At 54.5% G+C, this 18,254-nt stretch overlaps 2 protein-coding genes across 9 annotated transcripts in view; one reads left to right on the top strand and one right to left on the bottom strand.

Annotated features, from left to right (window-relative positions):
* Positions 1–9,138, top strand: part of FRAS1 (Fraser extracellular matrix complex subunit 1) — a 173,663-nt gene extending 164,525 nt beyond the window's left edge. Inside the window, exons 65-73 of the mRNA XM_056355472.1 lie at positions 538–752; positions 2,288–2,438; positions 3,460–3,567; positions 3,741–3,900; positions 4,622–4,738; positions 5,401–5,567; positions 5,872–6,077; positions 7,266–7,412; positions 8,425–9,138. Of these exons, the coding sequence (XP_056211447.1) occupies positions 538–752; positions 2,288–2,438; positions 3,460–3,567; positions 3,741–3,900; positions 4,622–4,738; positions 5,401–5,567; positions 5,872–6,077; positions 7,266–7,412; positions 8,425–9,009 (1,856 nt within the window). The 3' untranslated portion in view covers positions 9,010–9,138. The remainder of the gene's footprint in view (positions 1–537; positions 753–2,287; positions 2,439–3,459; positions 3,568–3,740; positions 3,901–4,621; positions 4,739–5,400; positions 5,568–5,871; positions 6,078–7,265; positions 7,413–8,424) is intronic.
* GSR (glutathione-disulfide reductase) lies at positions 8,339–18,184 on the bottom strand. Of its 8 annotated transcripts, XM_056355404.1 has the most exons (16): positions 18,021–18,184; positions 17,289–17,315; positions 16,939–17,027; positions 16,458–16,527; positions 16,141–16,288; positions 15,970–16,024; positions 15,797–15,896; positions 15,214–15,300; positions 14,852–15,013; positions 14,330–14,441; positions 14,115–14,246; positions 13,801–13,934; positions 11,682–13,600; positions 10,475–10,550; positions 9,145–9,284; positions 8,339–8,924 (listed from the first exon to the last, which is right to left on the bottom strand). In XM_056355404.1, the coding sequence occupies exons 1-13, from the start codon at positions 18,147–18,149 to the stop codon at positions 13,451–13,453; spliced, it is 1,395 nt and encodes a 464-aa protein (XP_056211379.1). In that variant the 5' UTR covers positions 18,150–18,184; the 3' UTR covers positions 8,339–8,924; positions 9,145–9,284; positions 10,475–10,550; positions 11,682–13,450. The 8 variants fall into 8 exon arrangements, with proteins under 8 accessions (XP_056211379.1, XP_056211427.1, XP_056211409.1 ...); XM_056355452.1 differs by lacking the exon at positions 11,682–13,600; XM_056355434.1 differs by having other exon boundaries at positions 9,145–10,550; positions 11,682–13,552.
* Between the last annotated feature and the right edge of the window lie 70 nt (positions 18,185–18,254).

An 18,254-nucleotide genomic window follows, 5' to 3' on the forward strand; every position in this document is an offset into this window, starting at 1 on the left:
TTCTGCTTTTCAAATCTGTCTTGTGGTATCCATGTGGTTAGAGAGGGATCCACAGGAAGGAGATCATTGGGTCCGTGTCACCAGAGTCTCCTGCATGGCAACAAGAAGCGGTGAAAGCAAATTCACTGCTGAAGTAAATGTGAGAGCCAGAGGAAAAACGCAGTTTGTGTCTGTGACACTCGGGGTAATGCAGCCCGTGATGGCTCCGTGGTGAACAGGGGATCGTTGTGCTTCATTCTGTTCATTTCATACTCACGCTGCTCTGCATTTCTTAAATTTTAAGTTCAACCTTTAATTAATAGCTTGCTAAGTGTGGGTTTTAGGATCCTTAGCCCATTCCTATAACAATTTCCCCTGTTTTCCCCTACACATTCCCCATGTGTACTCGGTTTGACCTCTAGGATAATGAAGGGAGAGGAGCCCATTGAGTTCCTGGTATAACAACAGTGACATGACTTGAGAGTGAAAATGGGACCTCTTGGCCTCAAGCTCTTTAAAATCTGGGGTGATCCATGTCCTGATGTCTCTTAATCCCAGAGGCAGGGTTTCTGGATGAAGTGACCTACGACAGCATCGTTCTTGGTCCTGGCTATGACCGCCCTTACCAGTTCGACCCCACAGTGAGAGAGCCGAAAACAATCCAGCTCTATAAGCACCTCAACCTGAAGAGCTGTATCTGGACTTTTGATGCTTATTACGACATGACTGAACTAATTGATGTTTGTGGAGGGTCTGTCACCGCTGACTTCCAGGTGAGGTGCCAGTTCCAAAACTCTTCCACGTAATCCAGATCCTTCTCAATTCTTAAGCAAAGCTCCACTTTGTGTCCGTGTGTATTTGCTGTTCTGATTTATACAACTGGAGTATGGCTTTTTCCCACTTTTACCTAAAAAAGAACGGTGTTTTGCAGAATGCACTTTATTCATTTATTTTTGTTGGGGTAACAATAAAATAACAATAAAAAAATAAGATAGGTTTTATTCTCTCAGTCTTCAGAGCACCCATAAAATATTTTTTTTAAATGTAAGGATGTGCTGGAAATACAAAACATTCTTAGCTGTGCTCCGTTCTTTTACAATTTTGACTGTATTGTTAGCCAATATAAATGAGCAAAGAACAGAGTAGAGGCACATCAGTTTGTACTCTGCAGTGGAGCAAGGTCGTGGGAATTTTTAAGTAATGTCTTATAACTGACTGGCAGACCAGAAGCCAAAAATGTTCTATAAAATAGTGGCTTTCGCTACTAGACGTGTCTCACTGCCCTCTCATGGATGGATTATACATGTACATCCCACTCAAATGAGTATCTCATCTTCCTTAGGTTCTTGTATTAAATTCCCAGTCGGAATGTTATGGCCAACCTCATCTCTTTTAATTCCTGCCAGTCTGGAATACTTTGTTAACTTCCCTTTTATAGTTCCAATTACTTGTGGAAATCCAGAGGAGCTACTTGAGCTGAACAACTGTATAATTTAGTATGCAGAGACTGGCACCAAGCAGTCTGGAATGTCTCTCTGAGCTCTTCCAGGGGCTTGCAGAGTACAGCTGTGCTCCACAGATAATAGATAATATATCTACAGATATATATATATATATATATCAGATAGATATTAATATCCACAGATAATAGCTGGTGTACGTACAGCCGGAGAGCTGTGGTATTTCAGATACTCGTAGGGCCAGTCCTCAGCAAGCAGAATTGCTTATTTTTAATTCATGGAATTGAAAACTCGGGGGGGGCGGGGGGGGGTGTGTTTGAGGTGAAGTTGTGACCACAGCTCCTTTTGTACCAGGACACCCGTGTGCTTTAGCACTTACCCTTAATTAAAATGCAGTTTTGCTTAAGTACCTACATGTAAAAGTAAAGAAAGTTCAGGCAGTCACCTCTGACTTAATCGTAGTTTTGTAGTGTGTGAGGAGTCCTCTGTGCTTGCATACTTCTTCCCAGAAATTCATTATTATTTTTCAAATGGCAGTCCACCAAGAACTTTTTTGCAAATCAGCTAATTGTTTGCCAATAATGCTCAGTCTTTATTGCAGTGATGACATTATATTGCTTTAGAAATACTTTGTCCCCACATTACCCTCCCTGTGTCTAGGACATCCATGGTCCAGAACTAAAAAGGAGCCTTCTTTTGCAGGTACTCTGGCTTTTTTTTCTTCATTTGCAGAGCAGAACACAGATGCAGTGGGTGCTGCGAGGCTGGGCCAGTGTCACTCCTTTGGAAGGTGCATAACCACTTTTTGGGGGTTTTATCAAACCACCTTTTTGGGGTTTTATCAACAGGTACGGGACTCTGCTCAGTCCTTCTTAACAGTCCACGTCCCACTCTACGTGTCCTATATCTACGTGACAGCGCCAAGAGGTTGGGCTTCTCTTGAGCATCACACAGAGATGGAGTTCTCCTTTTTCTATGATACTGTTCTCTGGAGGACAGGTAGGTCCAAGGCATTTGGAGGGGTAGGGGAGAATTGGTTTGTTCTTGGGTTTTTTTCCTTTTTCTTGGTTTCTGCACTGCTGCTGCAGTCCTGAGGATGGGTAGCACTCACTGAAGTGGAGGGCATGGAGGCTGAGTCCAGCTGTGCCTGCATCTGTGTCAGCTTGGTAAGGGGCTGTCATTTCCCCCCAGCCTCTCTCTGTTCATGGGAGCCGTTCTCACTGAGCCTTAGAAAGTGCGGCAGGAAAAGAGCTATCGCTTCATCAGTCTCCGCAGGCAGGCACAGGTTGCTCTCAGTGGGATATTTGGAGTGATTTCTCTGACACTTTTCAGTGATTCTCGTGTGAGAGCTCAGTCATGTTCCTCAGCCTCCTGGCTCTCACGGATGGACTTTTTCCCATATTATCAGCAGTGCTCCCACCTGCAAGCCCTAACTCCTTCCTAATCCTCTGCTGGTGGTTATAGACCTAACATCCGTGCATCTATATGTGGATTATCCTGTGCCTGCAAGTCTTCTATTTCCAGCCTGTTAATTTTCCTTTTCCACAGTCTTAGCCTGTGTGTGCTCTGAACCTGCCCGTGCCTGCAACCCTGAGCAATATTGCTGCTCGGAGGGCTACGAGGAACAGGCAGTGCCTCACCCTGGGTTTTATTCTGCTAGCAGTGACACTAAGTATTGTGGAGGGGGGACTGGCAGAGCTTTGGTCATGGAGGGCCCCTCAGGAATTAAGGCCAGGAGTACCTACAAACAATTGTCTGCAACTTTACATAATAAGTAAGTTACATTCACAGGCTACTCATAGGGAGAGCTCAGTATATTTATTTCCTTGATGCTTGAGTGAGACGTAGGCGGCACATGTGGATAACGGAGGAAGTGTATAGCAGACTCACTGGAGAATGATCCACATTAAACCATGCCTTTTTGGAGCTCTCTGAAATGCTGCTGGAGCTACGTGGGGCTGAGAGAGCCCACCTGAGGGCTGACTGTGTTGTGTGGCTTTTTTCTCGCTGCACTGTGCAGGGATTCAGACGGACAGCGTTCTCTCAGCCCGGCTGCAGATCATCAGGATCTATATCCGTGAGGATGGCAGGCTGGTTATCGAGTTCAAGACACAGGCCAAGTTCAGAGGTGAGAGCGTTAGTCCTGATAGAGGAAGAAATCAATGTACAAATACAGATTTCTGAAAACACAGGTAGCTGAACAAGTCCCTCTTCCCTTGAGAAGTCCCTCTGTGTTGAGGTGTGCGGCACGGGGTCTCCCCGTACTCTGCCTTACCTGTCACCTCCTCATCCTCACCCCAGGGCTTTTTGTGATGGAGCACCACAGCCTGCCAGATATCAAGTCTTTTTTAATGACTCCAGACCACCTGGGAGGGATCGAATTTGACCTGCAGCTGCTGTGGAGCGCTCAGACTTTTGACTCTCCCTACCAGCTCTGGAGAGCCACCAGCTCCTATAACAGGTGAGGACTGGGGGTTCGGCCACCTTCAGCAGCTTCCCACAGCACGATGTGTTTCTTCGGCAATGAATGTGCATGCAGTTAGCAGCAGCAGTGCAACAAATCCAGGCCTGAAAGAGGAATCCCTGTTGTCCTTTCTGCAGCCACAGCAACAGCATGGAGCGGTCAGGAGGCAGAGCTCGCAGGGAGCTGCTGGCAGGGCTGAAAACACTCCTCTAGCGGTTGTCCAAGTAGAGGGAAAAATCATTTCACGTCCTTGTAAATGCATTTTTCTAGCAGTTAAGCCAGCAGGTAGGTAGATAGCAGAGGTGATGATGTATTCAAGGTTGTTTTGCAGTCTGCAAGTTAAAAGCAGGATTTCATGTCCACAACTGACTTAATCAGTAGTGCTCTGCTTGGTGGAGGTAGGTATATTAAGATCTAGAAATAGTTGGTTCACTTTTATAAAAAATTCCTTTTCGTTATTAGTTCCATTTGTGACTGTTTATTCTTACAGTCTGTGCTCCTTGCACAGAGGGTCAGATTAACACCGCAGGTCAAATTTGCCCCCCCTCTGACTGCTGGAGGAGATGGATGTTTCTGGGGCGAGGGAGAGGTCCTGCTATGAACTTAGTCTTGCCTCCTTACGCTAATTACAAAACAGTGGATGTCAGGCAAACGCATCAGCTGGGTTAACAGCTTCGAGTCTGGTTTGGTGACCACAGCATCTCCTCTCTGTTCCCAGGAAGGACTACTCTGGAGAGTACACCATCTTCTTAATCCCCTGTACTGTGCAGCCCACGCAGCCATGGGTAGAGCCTGGAGACAAACCCCTGCCCTGCACGGCGCACGCTCCTGAGCGGTGAGGAGTCCTCGGCAGGGCAGCAGCAGAACGTTTGGGTTGTTTGTGTGGTCCCAGCAGGCATGTGGCACCTACAGTGGCAGCGGGAAGGGAAAAGGGGAGAGAAGGAGCTGGGCTGGTTGTTGGGGTGCTCCAGGCAGTCTGTAGTATGGTGGGGTCTGTTACTCCTGAGCGCAAGGCAGGTGGCTTTTCTTTCTTTAAAAAAAAACCAAAAACAAAAACAAAACCAAAAAAAACCCAAAAAACTTTATGAAAAAAAGTTGCCTTCATCTGCGTGCCTGCCTTTCCTCTATCACATCTAGCCAGACCGTGGACTCCCAGGACAGGGGCTGTCCTGAGCTGTGGTATGTCTCAGCCAGTGGTTTTCAGAAGCCCAGCCCGCATGGCCTTCGCTTGTCCCCAGAGAGAAGGAAAATCGAAGCTGTCGAGAGGAGGCTGCAGCCGCTTACACAGAGCTCTGCATGTTTACTGGGAAACTGGGGCAGGGTGGGGGGCAGCGAGTTGCCTTGGGGTGAATACTGCTGAAGTGTGGGCTGCTGGGCTATATGTAAATAGTAAAGCTGGAGGGAAGAAAGGTGACGCGGACTGTGCAGGTCCCCAGTGTGTAACTTCAGGTGTGTCCAAACTAAACCTTTCCTTTTCCTTTTCTGTCCCCATTTTAGATTTTTGATCCCGATCGCCTTCCAGCAGACAAACCGCCCAGTTCCCGTCGTCTACTCCCTAAACACAGAGTTTCAGCTCTGTAACAACGAGAAGGTGTTTCTGATGGACCCCACCAAATCTGAAATGTCTCTGGCAGAAATGGATTACAAAGGGGCTTTTTCAAAGGGTAGGATTTATTTTCTTTTTCCTGCTTGTTCTGCTTATACCTAATGTTTCTGTCATCATGACTTCGGTTCTTCTGAAAGAGAAGGCTAAAATTCAGAGTTGGCTTTGCCTTTTTTATGGCAACAAATGGCATTTTAAGCGTTACAGCCCTGTAACAGCATGACAAGAATGTGCTGTGGCGCAGTATTTTATCACCTGCACATGCAAATCAAAACACCCACAGGCAGGTGAGCCGGCACGTTTGGCTCCAACAGTGGGTCTCTTGTCAAACTGGAGAATTTAACCTGACCTCCCGACCTCCTCAGGGCAAATCCTGTATGGCCGCGTGCTCTGGAACCCCGAACAAAACCTAAATGCCGCTTACAAACTGCAGCTGGAGAAGGTCTATCTGTGTACAGGCAAGGATGGCTACGTGCCCTTCTTCGACCCCACGGGCACCGTCTATAACGAGGGGCCCCAGTATGGCTGTATTCAACCCAACAAGCACCTCAAACACCGATTTCTCCTCTTGGTAAGTTTTCTGCTATGGACAAAACTGCAATGTTGAGTAATATTTGTGATCATGTCCAGACCATCTGGTCACTCGGCCTCTTGCTGACCTAACAGACCTGGGAACTAAATGACCGTCTGACTTGTGCGGCGGGATCACGCTTTTATTCACACACTGTTCAGCACGTGTCAGCTGTTTCAGTTTGCCTGTTCTCCCTAGCCTGACTGCCCCAAATGATGTAGCATTGTTGCTTTTCTGTTCCACTTCCCCAGGCACCCCCAGACCCCGCAGCACCCTGCGGAGTCCCCAGGCAGACCCTGCCACCCCCTCAGCCCCCTGCGCCTTTGTGCAGCCACAGAACAAAGCGTGGTGCCTGTGCAAAGCACCTCCCTCACCTGTGAGGGGTCTGAAATGCTCACAGAACTGTCCTCTGCTTCTGCTTTCTGTTTGGTGGTGTTTTTTTCCCTGGCTAGGAATGCATTCTGGCTACAAAGGGATGGGAAGTGAAATGCAGTGGATTTTTTGCAGTACTGAGCAGATAGATGCAAACCACAAAGACGAGATCAGTTTTTCCTTATTCTTTATCCATGAGTGCTTCTTAGTCTTAAAAAAGAAAAAAAAAAAACAAACCAGAAATTTGGAAGAAAAAGAAGTTAAGTACCAAACTCTTAAAATTTTCCTTGATCTCTTGCTTCTGCTGTGGCTCGGAATTGACTAGACTGGCATCATATAAAGAGAGATCTATTTACCAGTTACTCAGAAATTCTTCTTGTATAAATCTCCGATTAGTTCCCAAGATGCATTCACCTCTCACTACGTGCTTTGTAGTTAACATTTGCCAATGTCCTTGCTGGCAGCCCCGTTACCGCTCACGGGATAAGGGTAACGTTAATCGTGTTAATTTGGCATGCATGTTTGAGCAGGCTGGCTCAACTTTTCTCCTGATCTTCAGATCTACAAACCTAATATTAAGACAATCAGTACTAAAACAGTATCAATGTCTACAAACCATATAGGTCACAAATATTTTCTGTGTGGTAAGCTATGCGTTTAAAGAAGTGTCCACGGCCATATGTAGCTGTGGAGACCAGGCATTTGGATTCGATTCCTGTGGCAGTACGTGGGTGTTATTTAGTGACCTGGCTTCTGGCTTCCCTTTGGAAAGACAACAGCATGCACTCCTCTTCGTAACTCCTCTCTCATTTCCAGGACCGAAACCAACCAGAAGTGACAGATAAGTATTTCCACGATGTGCCTTTTGACGCCCACTTTGCTTCCGAACTGTCCGAGTTCCATTCAGTAAGCAGCATGCCTGGAGTCGATGGATTTACTCTCAAGGTGGATGCTCTCTACAAGGTACATACTGAGCGGTATCCGTAGCCCAAAACTAACTTCCCTGGCCAGGGTGTCCCAAATACTTTGTGAACGGTAAGCTCTGGGCCTGATGCTGCCTAGAGAAGCCAAACCGGTGCAGGGATAGCTCTTGCAGCTTTCTGCGGTGTAAGGGCAACTCTCACCCAACTTTTCTGATGGTGCGGTGGGACGCGTGGTCTCCACACCCACCCGCAACATGGTCTCTGTAAAGAGAGGTGGCCTCACGTGCACGTGGTCATCTGCATTTGCAGACGACACTGTGGCACGCCTCTCCTTGATTTGCCTGGGGGTAAATAAGAGGTGCAAGATCAGACTCCGTGTTCAGCCATGGAGCACATACACGGTGCTGGTGCTGGCCCTTCCTCTAAAGGTCACCGCAGCTCAGAGCTCTCTGCACCCCTTCCCCGTCACAGGGGCAGGTGACCTCGGGTTGCGGTTCCTCTCCATGCGCAGAGTATGAGACTTGGAGGAGCCAAGCAGATTGTGGCAGAAACAGGAGGGACACAGAGGCAGCTCCTGATCGATGGCAGAATTTTATATCCTCATTCCTGGGGCTTTTTTTGTCCCTCCCCAGAGAGACCCTCTTTGTAACTCTGTGACCTCTGTTTGCTTAAGGGGCTTCTTAAGGGTCACATCATAAATTAACTGTGGAGCCAGTTAAGAAGCAAACTCCAGAATAGAAAACGGAGGTGAGGAATTCAGTCTGGTGATTGTTTTTTTCCAAGGCACTCAGGAAAGCAGCTCTTTAACAACATATTATTAATGTTCCTACATTAATTATTGCAGTTGCCAAAGACAGACGAGAAGACTGAAATCTCACTTGGTGATAAATATTATTGTAGGTGCTTATAAAAACACACAGACTTTTTTGTTTGATATTTGCACGAGTCAAGAAATGGGATGCAAAATGCAACCATCTCTACCTTTATTTTACAAAATCACTTGATCTAAAAGCCATAGTTAAAATTTTCTGTGTGTCTTCCCTTTCCTAAAGGTGGAAGCTGGACACCAGTGGTACCTTCAAGTCATCTACATAATTGGCCCGGAGAGCATGGCAGGGCCTCGCGTTCAGCGATCCCTCACTCACCGCTGGAAACGCAGCCGCAGGGACCTGATAGATAGCAACGGGAGGCTGATGCTGGATGACTCCTTGATCTATGACAACGAAGGTGACCAGATCAAGAACGGCACCAACATGAAGTCACTGATCTTGGAGAGGGAAGAAGGTGCCGTCTCAGCGTCCTTATCTCAAACGGGTGCTTCCCTGGGGAGCGCCTTCGCTGCGGTTACCCTGCTGCTTCTGGTGCTTTCGGGATTTTGCCTGCTCACCAGGAAGTGCCGAAAGCTGCGGAGGAAGCGAAAGGCTGCCCGGGCCGCCCCAGAGCAGCATCCCCTGAACACCAAGGTGGAGCTGCCCAGGGGCGCCAAGGCAGCTGCAGACAGCCAGTACTGCACCGTGAGGAACGTTAATATATTGAGGGAAACTGGTGGCATCTGTGAGGGGAAAGGCAGGAAGGTGAAGCAGGTGAACTTGGAAGTCAAAGTCCACAGCAATTTGCACGACGGAACAGAAGTTTAATGGAGCATACACTTTGGTTTGGTAAAAGCTTTTTACAAATTGAAGAAAAAAAAAAAAAAAGAAAAAAAAAAGAAAAAAAAGCTGAGAACTTACGCTGGTATTTTTATACTCTTGTAAGGAGCGGCTCTAGCTTACCTCTGTTCCCAGCTGAGCTGCCTCACTGCACCACTGGAGCCAGGCCAGGCAGCACGGAATTCTCCATCCGTGGCTCCACTGCCGCCACTTCCCTGGGGAGCCCAGCACCTCCCTCGGTAGCACAAAGAGGAGGCCCAGGCCTGTGGTGGGGCATCGCAGGGACACTGTTACCCCCCAGCATGGAGAGGTGGCTCCACATCAGCTGGGGGAGAGCCACAGGGACCCTCTGCAGGGCTCGGGGTCAGTTCCCCACCTCACTGGGGAAGTAATGTAAGAGAAGCAACATCTCCTTGTTTAATACCCAAGGCAAGCAGCCTTTGTTTGCTTCTTAAAATGAGGCAAAACCTTACAGAAAAGCAAACTGGAACCCTGGTGCTTGGTATTTGGGGGTTGGGAGGTTCATTTTGGGGCAGTGCTGACTGTGGGGAGGGGGCAGCAAGGACACGAATTGTCATGGCGGGGGCTAACTGTCCCATCTCACTGCACACTGGAGAGTAAAGTTGGAATACAAACCTGATACACAGCGTGACTGCGGTGTCCTTTCCCCGTGCCTCCCCTCCTTCAGCCTGCTGCTGTTCCCTGGTGGGGCAGGAGCCCCTCAGGGCTGCAGCGATAGGGAGCAGGGAGGTGTTTGGTGTTCTCACGGTGGGGGCTGGCTGATGGCCTGGGGGGGGTGGTGACTGAGGGAGGAAGCTGGGCACCAAACAGCTGGGGGCAGGGAGGCTCCACTGGGGTGGGAAGGGCAGGAGATGCCCTGTGGCTTTTGCCCCCAGGGCAGCCCCAGGCCATGGCCAGAGCACAGCCTGGGAGCCTTCTGGGCTGGTGATGGAGGTTTCCCAAGCAGCTCTGGGATGATGCTGCAATAGGTCACCCCCAGGGTCTCTTTCCCCTTCCCCCAGGGCCAAGGGACAGTTCCCCCCTGTGTGCCCAGAGGGGCTGTGCCAGCCCCCCAGCACCATGGCTGCACCCCCTGGATCCTAACAGGGCTGTGTACCTGCCCTGCTGGACGTGGGCCCAGTGCGTGCATCTCTTTCCCAGGGAGAGCACTGGGGGGAGGCTGCAAAGTGCTGTGGACCCTGGTGGCACCACAGCTGGGCCAGATCCACCCCCCAGCTGCCACTTGACCCCAGCCTGGGGCAGCTGGAGCTGGAGGTACCTGCGCTGCTCCCAGCCAGCATTTGAGTGTGAATATTGTCATTTAACGGTGGAAGACTGAATACTTAGTAATTTCTATTTACTAATTATTAAATGTAGAAAATACTGTATTAATAGCGAACAGGCAGTAGTTCTCTACGACAGCAGGTGCTCGAGGTTCAGCTCTAGACAGTACCTCTTCCTCCAGCACGTTACAGCCTCCGTGCGTTACAGCAGACTTGGCTTCTGACAGGTCATGTCACTGCCTTCACCTGAATAGTAACATCATACCTTAATACTGTATAAAAAGTAAATAATGTATTTATAGACATCAACTGATGAGTTAAATATTCAAAGCACTGTATAACCACTGCATGAGTATCGGACATCACAGACTGCCTTGTGTTTCAGCACTGCAGAGAGCCTTGCGTGAGGTTGTACATCATTCCCACTCCTTGAATACAAGTATCAGAATTTAATGTTGATTATTCAGCTTGCGAATGCTGCGAGTGTTGTAGAAACACTGAAGAAAGGTTGGACATTGAAGGTGTCGAAGCTCAATGCAGGTCCAGCATGAGCTTGATTGCACCTTCTGCTCCTTAGCACGCTCTGGGCATCTTGCAGGTTGTACATCATTCACTGTCATAACCTGAACATTAATATAATGCTCAAATACTGAATAATTACTAACTCACTAGTTAATAAATGTTGCTAATTGGATAATACCTGATCTGGGCATTGTCCAGACACGCAACAGGGAAGGGCTGGAAGATGGTGCTGGGGGGGCTGAAAAGTGCCTCTTGCCCACCGCAGAGGCTGAGTTCTCAGCCTCGAGAAACCACGGCCCGGCCCGCGCTGCTGAGACCCCCCCAGGGACCCTCGAAACCCGCCCGGCCGCTCCCGAGCCCCCGCAGCCCCGGGCCCGGCCTCCACCAGAGCGGGGAACGGGCGTCCGGGCTGCACCGGGGGCAGCGGCGGGGCCGGGGGATCGCTCCCGGGCCCCAGCAGCGACCGAACGAGCCGCCCCCCCGCCCCAGGGCCGGGCCGGGGCCCATCTCCCCCATGGAGCCGGGGGCTCGGGCTGCCCGCACGGGCCGGCCCCGCACTCCGCGGGCCCCGGGCTGACCCGACCCCACCGCCCCGGCCGCCCTCGGCGGTTCCGCCCGGCCGCAGCCCCCCGCACACCCCGCGGGTCGAGTCCCCACCCCGAGCCCCGGGACCGGCCGGCGCAGCCCGGCTCCAAAGCCGCCGGGCCCGGGCCCTGCTCCGCAGCCAGAGCAGCGGCCGGACGGGCCCGAGACCCAGCGCCCCGCAGGGCCCGGCCCCGCCGCCCCGAGCCCCCGCGCCTCGGAGGCCTCCCCGGCCCCAGCTGCGAGCCCCGGCCCGGCCGCTGCCCTCCTCACCTGGGCCGGGTGGCGGCTCCGAGCGCCGGGGGCTCCCGGCTGCAGCGCCGCCGCCTCATAGCGGAGGGGGGGGGCGTGGCCCAGCCCGGCCTGGTCCCGCTGGGGGGAGGCAACGGGGCCGGGGGTTAAGATGGCGGCCTCGGGGGCGGGGCCAGGAGCGGGGTGGCCCATCGGCCGTGGGGTCCTAGCGCCCGCCCGCCGCCAGCCCCGGGGACACCGCCCGGTGGAGGGAGGTGGGACACCTACCCGGCCGATCGCTCCGCCCCATGCGGGCGGCCCCGGGCGCTGGGTGCAGAGCCCGGAGGGGGCCACCCGGGGGGGTCACCGTGTCCGGCATCCAGACCCACCTGGGGGCGGGGGACGCCCAGGGCTCGGCCCCCGGCCGCCCTCCGCTAAGCCCGGCTCACCCTGGTCCCCATCCCGCTGCCCCCCGGTCCCCCCGGGCGGGGGCACGCGCTCTCACCGGGACACTGGGCCCAGCATCCCTCCGCTCTTTTCCCGAATTCCTGCAAAAAGGAGGCACTCTGCCCCGCCCGTGCCCCTGCCGCCCGCCCTTTCCCTGTTTGTGGGCGCTCTGATAATTTCTCCGGCTATAAAGCACAGGGCAGACCTCACACATGCTCTAAAATACGCCTTAAACATCGAGCGACCGGACTTGTCATTTAAAAGGAGGAAAAAAAAAAAATCCTGGCAACATGCCATCACGGCGTATTGAGAGGGTAACGCCTCCGTCATTCCAAAGGAGCAACTGTGAATTGACTCACGTGCCTGAGGACTGCCTGTGGCAAGCCCGGAGGAGACGCTGTGCACCCCAGCCTTGCCAAGCGTTACTCTTCCAAAGACTCACCCAGATAATCGAGGACACCAATAACGTTGGGGCTTTTGGGTGCCCTTGCACCCTAGGAGCCATACAGACTCCTCCCGTAACGGGCTGGTGGGGTCTGGAAGGCTGGGCAGGATTTTCCTGCCCACAGCGGTGCTGCCAGCTGGGATGGAGACCCCCCAGCCAGGCCTGGAGCTGCACGCCCGGGCTCAGCACCTGTGTCCCCTTCCCTCAGCTTGCAGGGAGTTTTCCATCTTGGAGACACTTCGATTTCATGCAAACTATTCATTTCTAGTAAAAGCAAAGCAGTTCCTCAACCAGCCCCAGCACTGTGTCCCACCGCTGCTGGCCGGCTTTGCCCCCAGCCGCTTCCAGCTGCCTCAAGGTCTGAGAGCTCCAGAGCCGCAGGCACGAAGGGCAGATAGCGGGCAGATAGCGACGGGGCTGCGGAGGGGATCAGGAAGCCCCTGGGATGCAGCAGGATCAGGCCAGCAGCTCCCCTGTCATCCCACATCCCACAGCAACGTGGATGCACCCACGTCCAACAGTGCTCCGACGCACCCACGTCCAACAGCCACGCAAGCACATCCTTCATGAGCCTGGGGCAGAGGACAGAGCCCACCCAGGATGCTCCAGCACCCACGGGTACCCCAAGCACCCACTGCCACTCGCACAGCCCTGGTGACAGGGAAGAGCCCAGCTGAGGGCAGCCTGCCCCCAGACAGCACCAAGGGACCGGCTGGCCACGGCGGGGGACAGGCACCATAAAGCGAATGGCACAGACTTGCCAGCATCACTGCATTTATTTCCACTCCAAAGCAAGCCACGCCACTTTTACAGACATGCTCTCTGGGCAACCACCTTCTGTTAAGGCGTTTTTTTAAGGCATATAAAACATTTTCCCCAACCGCAAGCCGCTGTCCCTGGGGCTGCCTGTGCCACCACCTCAGCGCATCGTCACCAGCTCTTCGGCAGAAGTAGGGTGAATGGCGACAGTGTTGTCCAGGTCAGCCTTGGTGGCCCCCATTTTGATGGCCACGGCAAAGCCCTGCAGCATTTCGTCACAGCCCAGCCCCTGCATGTGCAATCCCACCACCTTTGGGGGAGAAGTGAGGGGCTGGATGGGACCCAGAGCTGCCAAATCCAGGCTGAACGCCAGGCTTGGTGCTGGGGGAGATGGATCCCAGAGCAAGACCCGGCCTGTGCAGGTCAGAGCTCACCATGCAGGGTAAGAGGCCAGCCAGCCGTGGTCCCCGCCCCCCCCCCTGCAGCCCCCAGCTGTCCCCCCCCACTCACCTTCTCCTCCTTGCCAGCACACACCAGCTTCATGACGCACTTAACCTTCCTCTGGGTGATGGCGTGGTACAAGGGGGTGAAGGACGTGCTGTAGATCTTCACGTTCTCCCTCCCGTGCGTGGCCACAGCTTCGTCTGCAGCATAAGACAGAGCACATACATCAAGGGGATGCACCATATACATTTACAGAGGGAGTCAGCACGTCGTACAAGGCTCGGACCACCGGCTGGATCATTTCCTCCAGCGTCAAACCAGCAGCTCTGAGCCGCCATGTCCCCAGCCTCTCCGCCTCCCCATGCCCTGTCTGTCCCCACCTTCGGTGAGACCAACGGTGCCGATGGGTGGGTGGCTGAAGACAACGGTGGGGATGTCATGGTAGTCCAAGCGGGAGTCCTGCTTGCCCTCAAAGAGCCTGTGGGCCAGCTTTCTGCCAGCTGCAATGGCCACTGCGAGGAGAGACAGGGAGCCTGAGCTGTGGAACGGCATGGCACCAAGGGGCTGTGGAGGGCAGCGGGGCACCCTGTGATACCTGGGGTGAGGAGGGCTCTCCCACAGACGTCCCCGACGGCGTAGATCCCTCTCCTGGTGGTGTTCTGGTACTCGTCCACCACCACATGGCCCTTGGCGTCCACCTGCACACCCTGCCATGGGAAATGGCAGCCACCTCGGCATGTGCCCCAGGAGGGAGGGATGGGACAAGCAATGCCCATGCAGGACCTGTGCTGGTGGCCACCGTGTTCCCAGCCTGGGGCGGGGCATGGTGGGAACATCATCCTATGGCAGGCTCCAGAGACCCATGGGACCCCTGGAAACCCATGGGAACCCCAGAGACCTGCGGGAACCCTGGAGACCAACGGGAAACCCAGAGACCTGTGGGAGCCCTGGAGATGCATGGGAACCCTGGAGATCCATGGGAACCCCAGAGACCTGTGAAACCCCTGCAGATCTGTGGGATCCCTGGAGACCCATGGGAACACTGGAGGCCCCTGGGATTCCCGGAGACCCATGGGCATCCTCACACCAGTGTGGAAGGGATGTGCTGCCATCTCACCACTTGGTCCAGGCACAGCTCCTTGGTGTTGGGCTCCCGCCCCACGGCCCACAGCAGGCAGTCCACGTCCTGGATCACTCCCTCTGTTGGCTTGTGGCCAGGCACCGAGGAGGTCACTGTCACATCCAGCAGCCCGCAAGGGGACTTGGTGACTGTCTTGACCTGCAGGGAACAACAGGACCCGCAGGAGAAGGTGCTGACAGCTTTTGCCTTGCAAGGTGTGATGGCACCCGCACCACACAGAACCAGGGATGCTGCCAAAGCTGTGGCCCAGCAAGCGGTGCCCAAACCGCGGCTCTTCCCCAGCCCTGCTGCTCCAGGAGCGATGGGACAAGCCGCGGGGCTGCTCTGCATGCCCATACCTGCGTGTGCTTCCAGACATCCACCCCGGTGTTCTCCAGCTCCTGGGTGCAGTTTGAGCTGATCATGGAGTCGAAGGTCCTCAGGACCTGGACAGGGACCCACCAGCCCCGTCACATGAAGATGCACAGGTGAAGCCACCACCTGGCAGCCCCCTCCGCTGGCACTGCCCAGCACCTGGGCCCCATCTGGGCCCCCCGAGAGGTTTGGGACACTTTTGGTTAATGATAAATTCTCCTGTTTGTTTTTCCTTTAATATTATTTTTTTTCTTTTTTCAAGTCACGACTTGAACTCAAGCTCAAGGAAACGGGTGCGGTGGCATGCATGGCTGCAGAAATGCCGGGCACGCAGGCTGGTGCTGCCAAAACACACATGGCAGCACACCTACACAATTCTGCTCGCCCCGTCTGCCCTCCGCCCCAGCTCCTCCCCCACCCATCAGCCTGACACCACGCCACCATCCTCGGCACCACCATTTCCCCCTCCTTTCCAAGCTCATGGGAGCTGATGACTAGAAAAACCCCAGTGGGCTCGAATGCAGCTGCCAGGCGGGAAGTGTGGCTGGGGACAGCCGGTGGCACTACCTTGTCCTGGCGGATCAGCAGGGATGACTTGGAGCCTAGCGTGGAAAGGATCCCCGCAATTTCCACCGCGATGTAGCCGGCACCGACAATGACGCTGCGCCTGCAGAGAAGCAGCGATGCTGGGTGCGGGTGTGGAGCCAGCGGCAATGGCCAGGGGTTGAGCCCTGCTTTACCTGGGCAGTTCCTCCAGGTCGAAGAAGCCGTCACTGGTGATTCCCAGGCTGGCGCCTGCAAAGCAGAGCCCCTTTCACACCCAGCACCAGCCCCCCTTCCTGCCTCCAGCTCCCAAATCCCACTTTGCTTTGGCAGACCTCTCCAGGCAGCCAGGAATTCATCAGGCTCACCAGGAATCTTGCTGTCGGGAGGAACAGCCGGGTGCCCACCCGTGGCTATAAGGATGTGAGGAGCTGTGTACTTCTTCCCATCCACCTCGATGGTAGGCTCAGGGTCAGCCGTGAACTTGCCATAGCCCCGAATGATGTCGATGTGAGCCTTGGGGGGAGTAACAGTTCCATGATTAACAGCAGGAGGAGGTGTGAGAGCTGGCTAACGGAGCCGGGACTTCCACAGTTAAGAGGACACCTATTAAGGCTGGAAAAGCAGCCAAAAATCCAGCAGACCCCGCTTCTCCGCTCAGCTCGCAGGATAAACACATCCTCACCTTCTTTACGTTATTCTCATAGATCTCATTCAGGCGCCTCACATAAGCATCACGTTTCTCTTTCATTGTTCTGGAACAGAATGGGGCTTACTGTCACCGTGAGTGAATAACCCAGAGCGGTCAGCGAAAAACAGCTCCATCCCTTCTGTACAAGGCACCCACACCACAAAACAGAGCGGCCCCGAGTCACGCAGCGGGCAGCAGCCTTCCCCGCTGACATGACGGTTTGCGCCTGCCTTCCCTGCATCCGCCTTTTCCAGAGTCTCTTCCCACAGCCATTTGCCACCCCTCCTTTCCCGAAATACAGCAGGAATCTGGGCCACGTAACCAGCTCAGCATCCACCCACGGGAAGCCTCAAAGCACACAGGGACCCCTTTGGGTGGACAATGAGCCACAGAGCCACAGCACTGACCTGCGGCTGCTCCCCACGGGACACACGCCGGGAGACACTCATTTCCAACCGGCTCTTTCTGTGCTTACCTCCAGTTGAACTTGACACCAGGCGTTTCGAAGCCATAGTCGGTGTGATCGTGGACAAATTCCGCGTGGACCGCTGCGTTCCACATCACCTGCCCGCACAAAACCACAAGTCAGCTCAGGAAGATCGCTTTGATTTTGGGAAAACCCCTACCATGCTCCCCGATGCCTCACCCCTGCCTGGCACAGCTCACGGGACACGGGGTCTGAGCACCACACGACATCCCGATGGCTCAATACGCCCTGAGCCTTTGCTTCCCCCCTGTGCCCTGTGCCAGCACCTCCCCACAATTCGGCAAGCACCCACACCACAGCCAAGGCATCGCGGGAGCCAGCAGTGAAAGCACCCTCACCTTCTTTGGCACGCACCCGACGTTGACCTAAGGGGGGAATAAGAGCAAGTCTTAAGGCTGAAGTTTTCCAAAGGTGACACTGGAGAGCATCCCAGTGAATCCCTGCTCTCTGCCCGGGAAAATACAAGCAGCACTGCAGGTTTCTAGCGAAAGAGGGCTGGAAGCGCCTGCAGTGCCTCAAGGGCTTGTGGTTTGTCTGTTTTCCTTCATTTCCTTGAATGAGAACACGGAAGGCGCGTGGTCTGCAAAGACATGGGTTTGCTTTTTTCCATCAATAATTTTAAACAGATTTACTAGGAGAAAGGTGTTACCATCCCTTTCCTGCCCTTCTGGTCCTGGCACGGCAACTCCCAGGGGAACACAACATGTAAAACTAGAGCCTGCCCCTGGCTTGGGTACTGAGCAAATTTTTTTCTGCTTCACTGCCTTGCAGCTGTACCAGAGCGCGCAGCCGTGCCGCACCACCGTGGGGCTGGCCGGCACCCCCTTATCGCCCCGAGAACAGCCGCAACTGCCACCCACCCACGGCCACGCGTGGGGAATCGGACCCCGACCCACCACCCTCCCACGGCCACGCGTGGGGAATTGGCCACAGAACCGCCACCCTCCCACGGCCACGCGTGGGCACTGGGACCCGCTTCCACGCAGCTCAGGTGACCAGGCCTATCCTTGCGGAAGCTCCAAGGCCGGGCTGGCGACCCCGCCCCCCCCCCCCGGGTGCCCCGGACTCACGCAGGTGCCCCCGAAGCGGCGCGGCTCCACCAGCGCGACGCGGGCCCCCAGCTCCGCCGCCCGGCGCGCCCCGGCCAGCCCCCCCGACCCGCCGCCCAGCACCAGCAGCTCGTAGGCAGCCGCCGCCATGGCTCGGCGGGGCCGGGCGGGCTCGGTAGCCACGGTGCCCCGCCCCCGCCCAGCACCGCCCCCCGGCCCGCCCCGGCCCGCCCCGGCCCAGCACCGCACCACGGC

The sequence above is a fragment of the Falco biarmicus genome, chromosome 1, assembly GCF_023638135.1.
Source record: "Falco biarmicus isolate bFalBia1 chromosome 1, bFalBia1.pri, whole genome shotgun sequence".
Classification (NCBI taxonomy): Eukaryota; Metazoa; Chordata; class Aves; order Falconiformes; family Falconidae; genus Falco; species Falco biarmicus.

Bases quoted from the DNA above. Each gene is read 5' to 3' on its own strand.
- GSR (XM_056355423.1), bottom strand. From the start codon at position 18,149: ATGGCGGCGGCTGCCTACGAGCTGCTGGTGCTGGGCGGCGGGTCGGGG. The intron at 17,028-17,288 runs GTGAGGGTGCTT...TTGTGCGGGCAG, and splicing joins TCGGGTGCGTGCCAAAGAAG to GTGATGTGGAACGCAGCGGT. The intron at 14,247-14,329 runs GTATCACAGGGT...CTCTCCTCGCAG, and splicing joins GAGAGCCCTCCTCACCCCAG to TGGCCATTGCAGCTGGCAGA.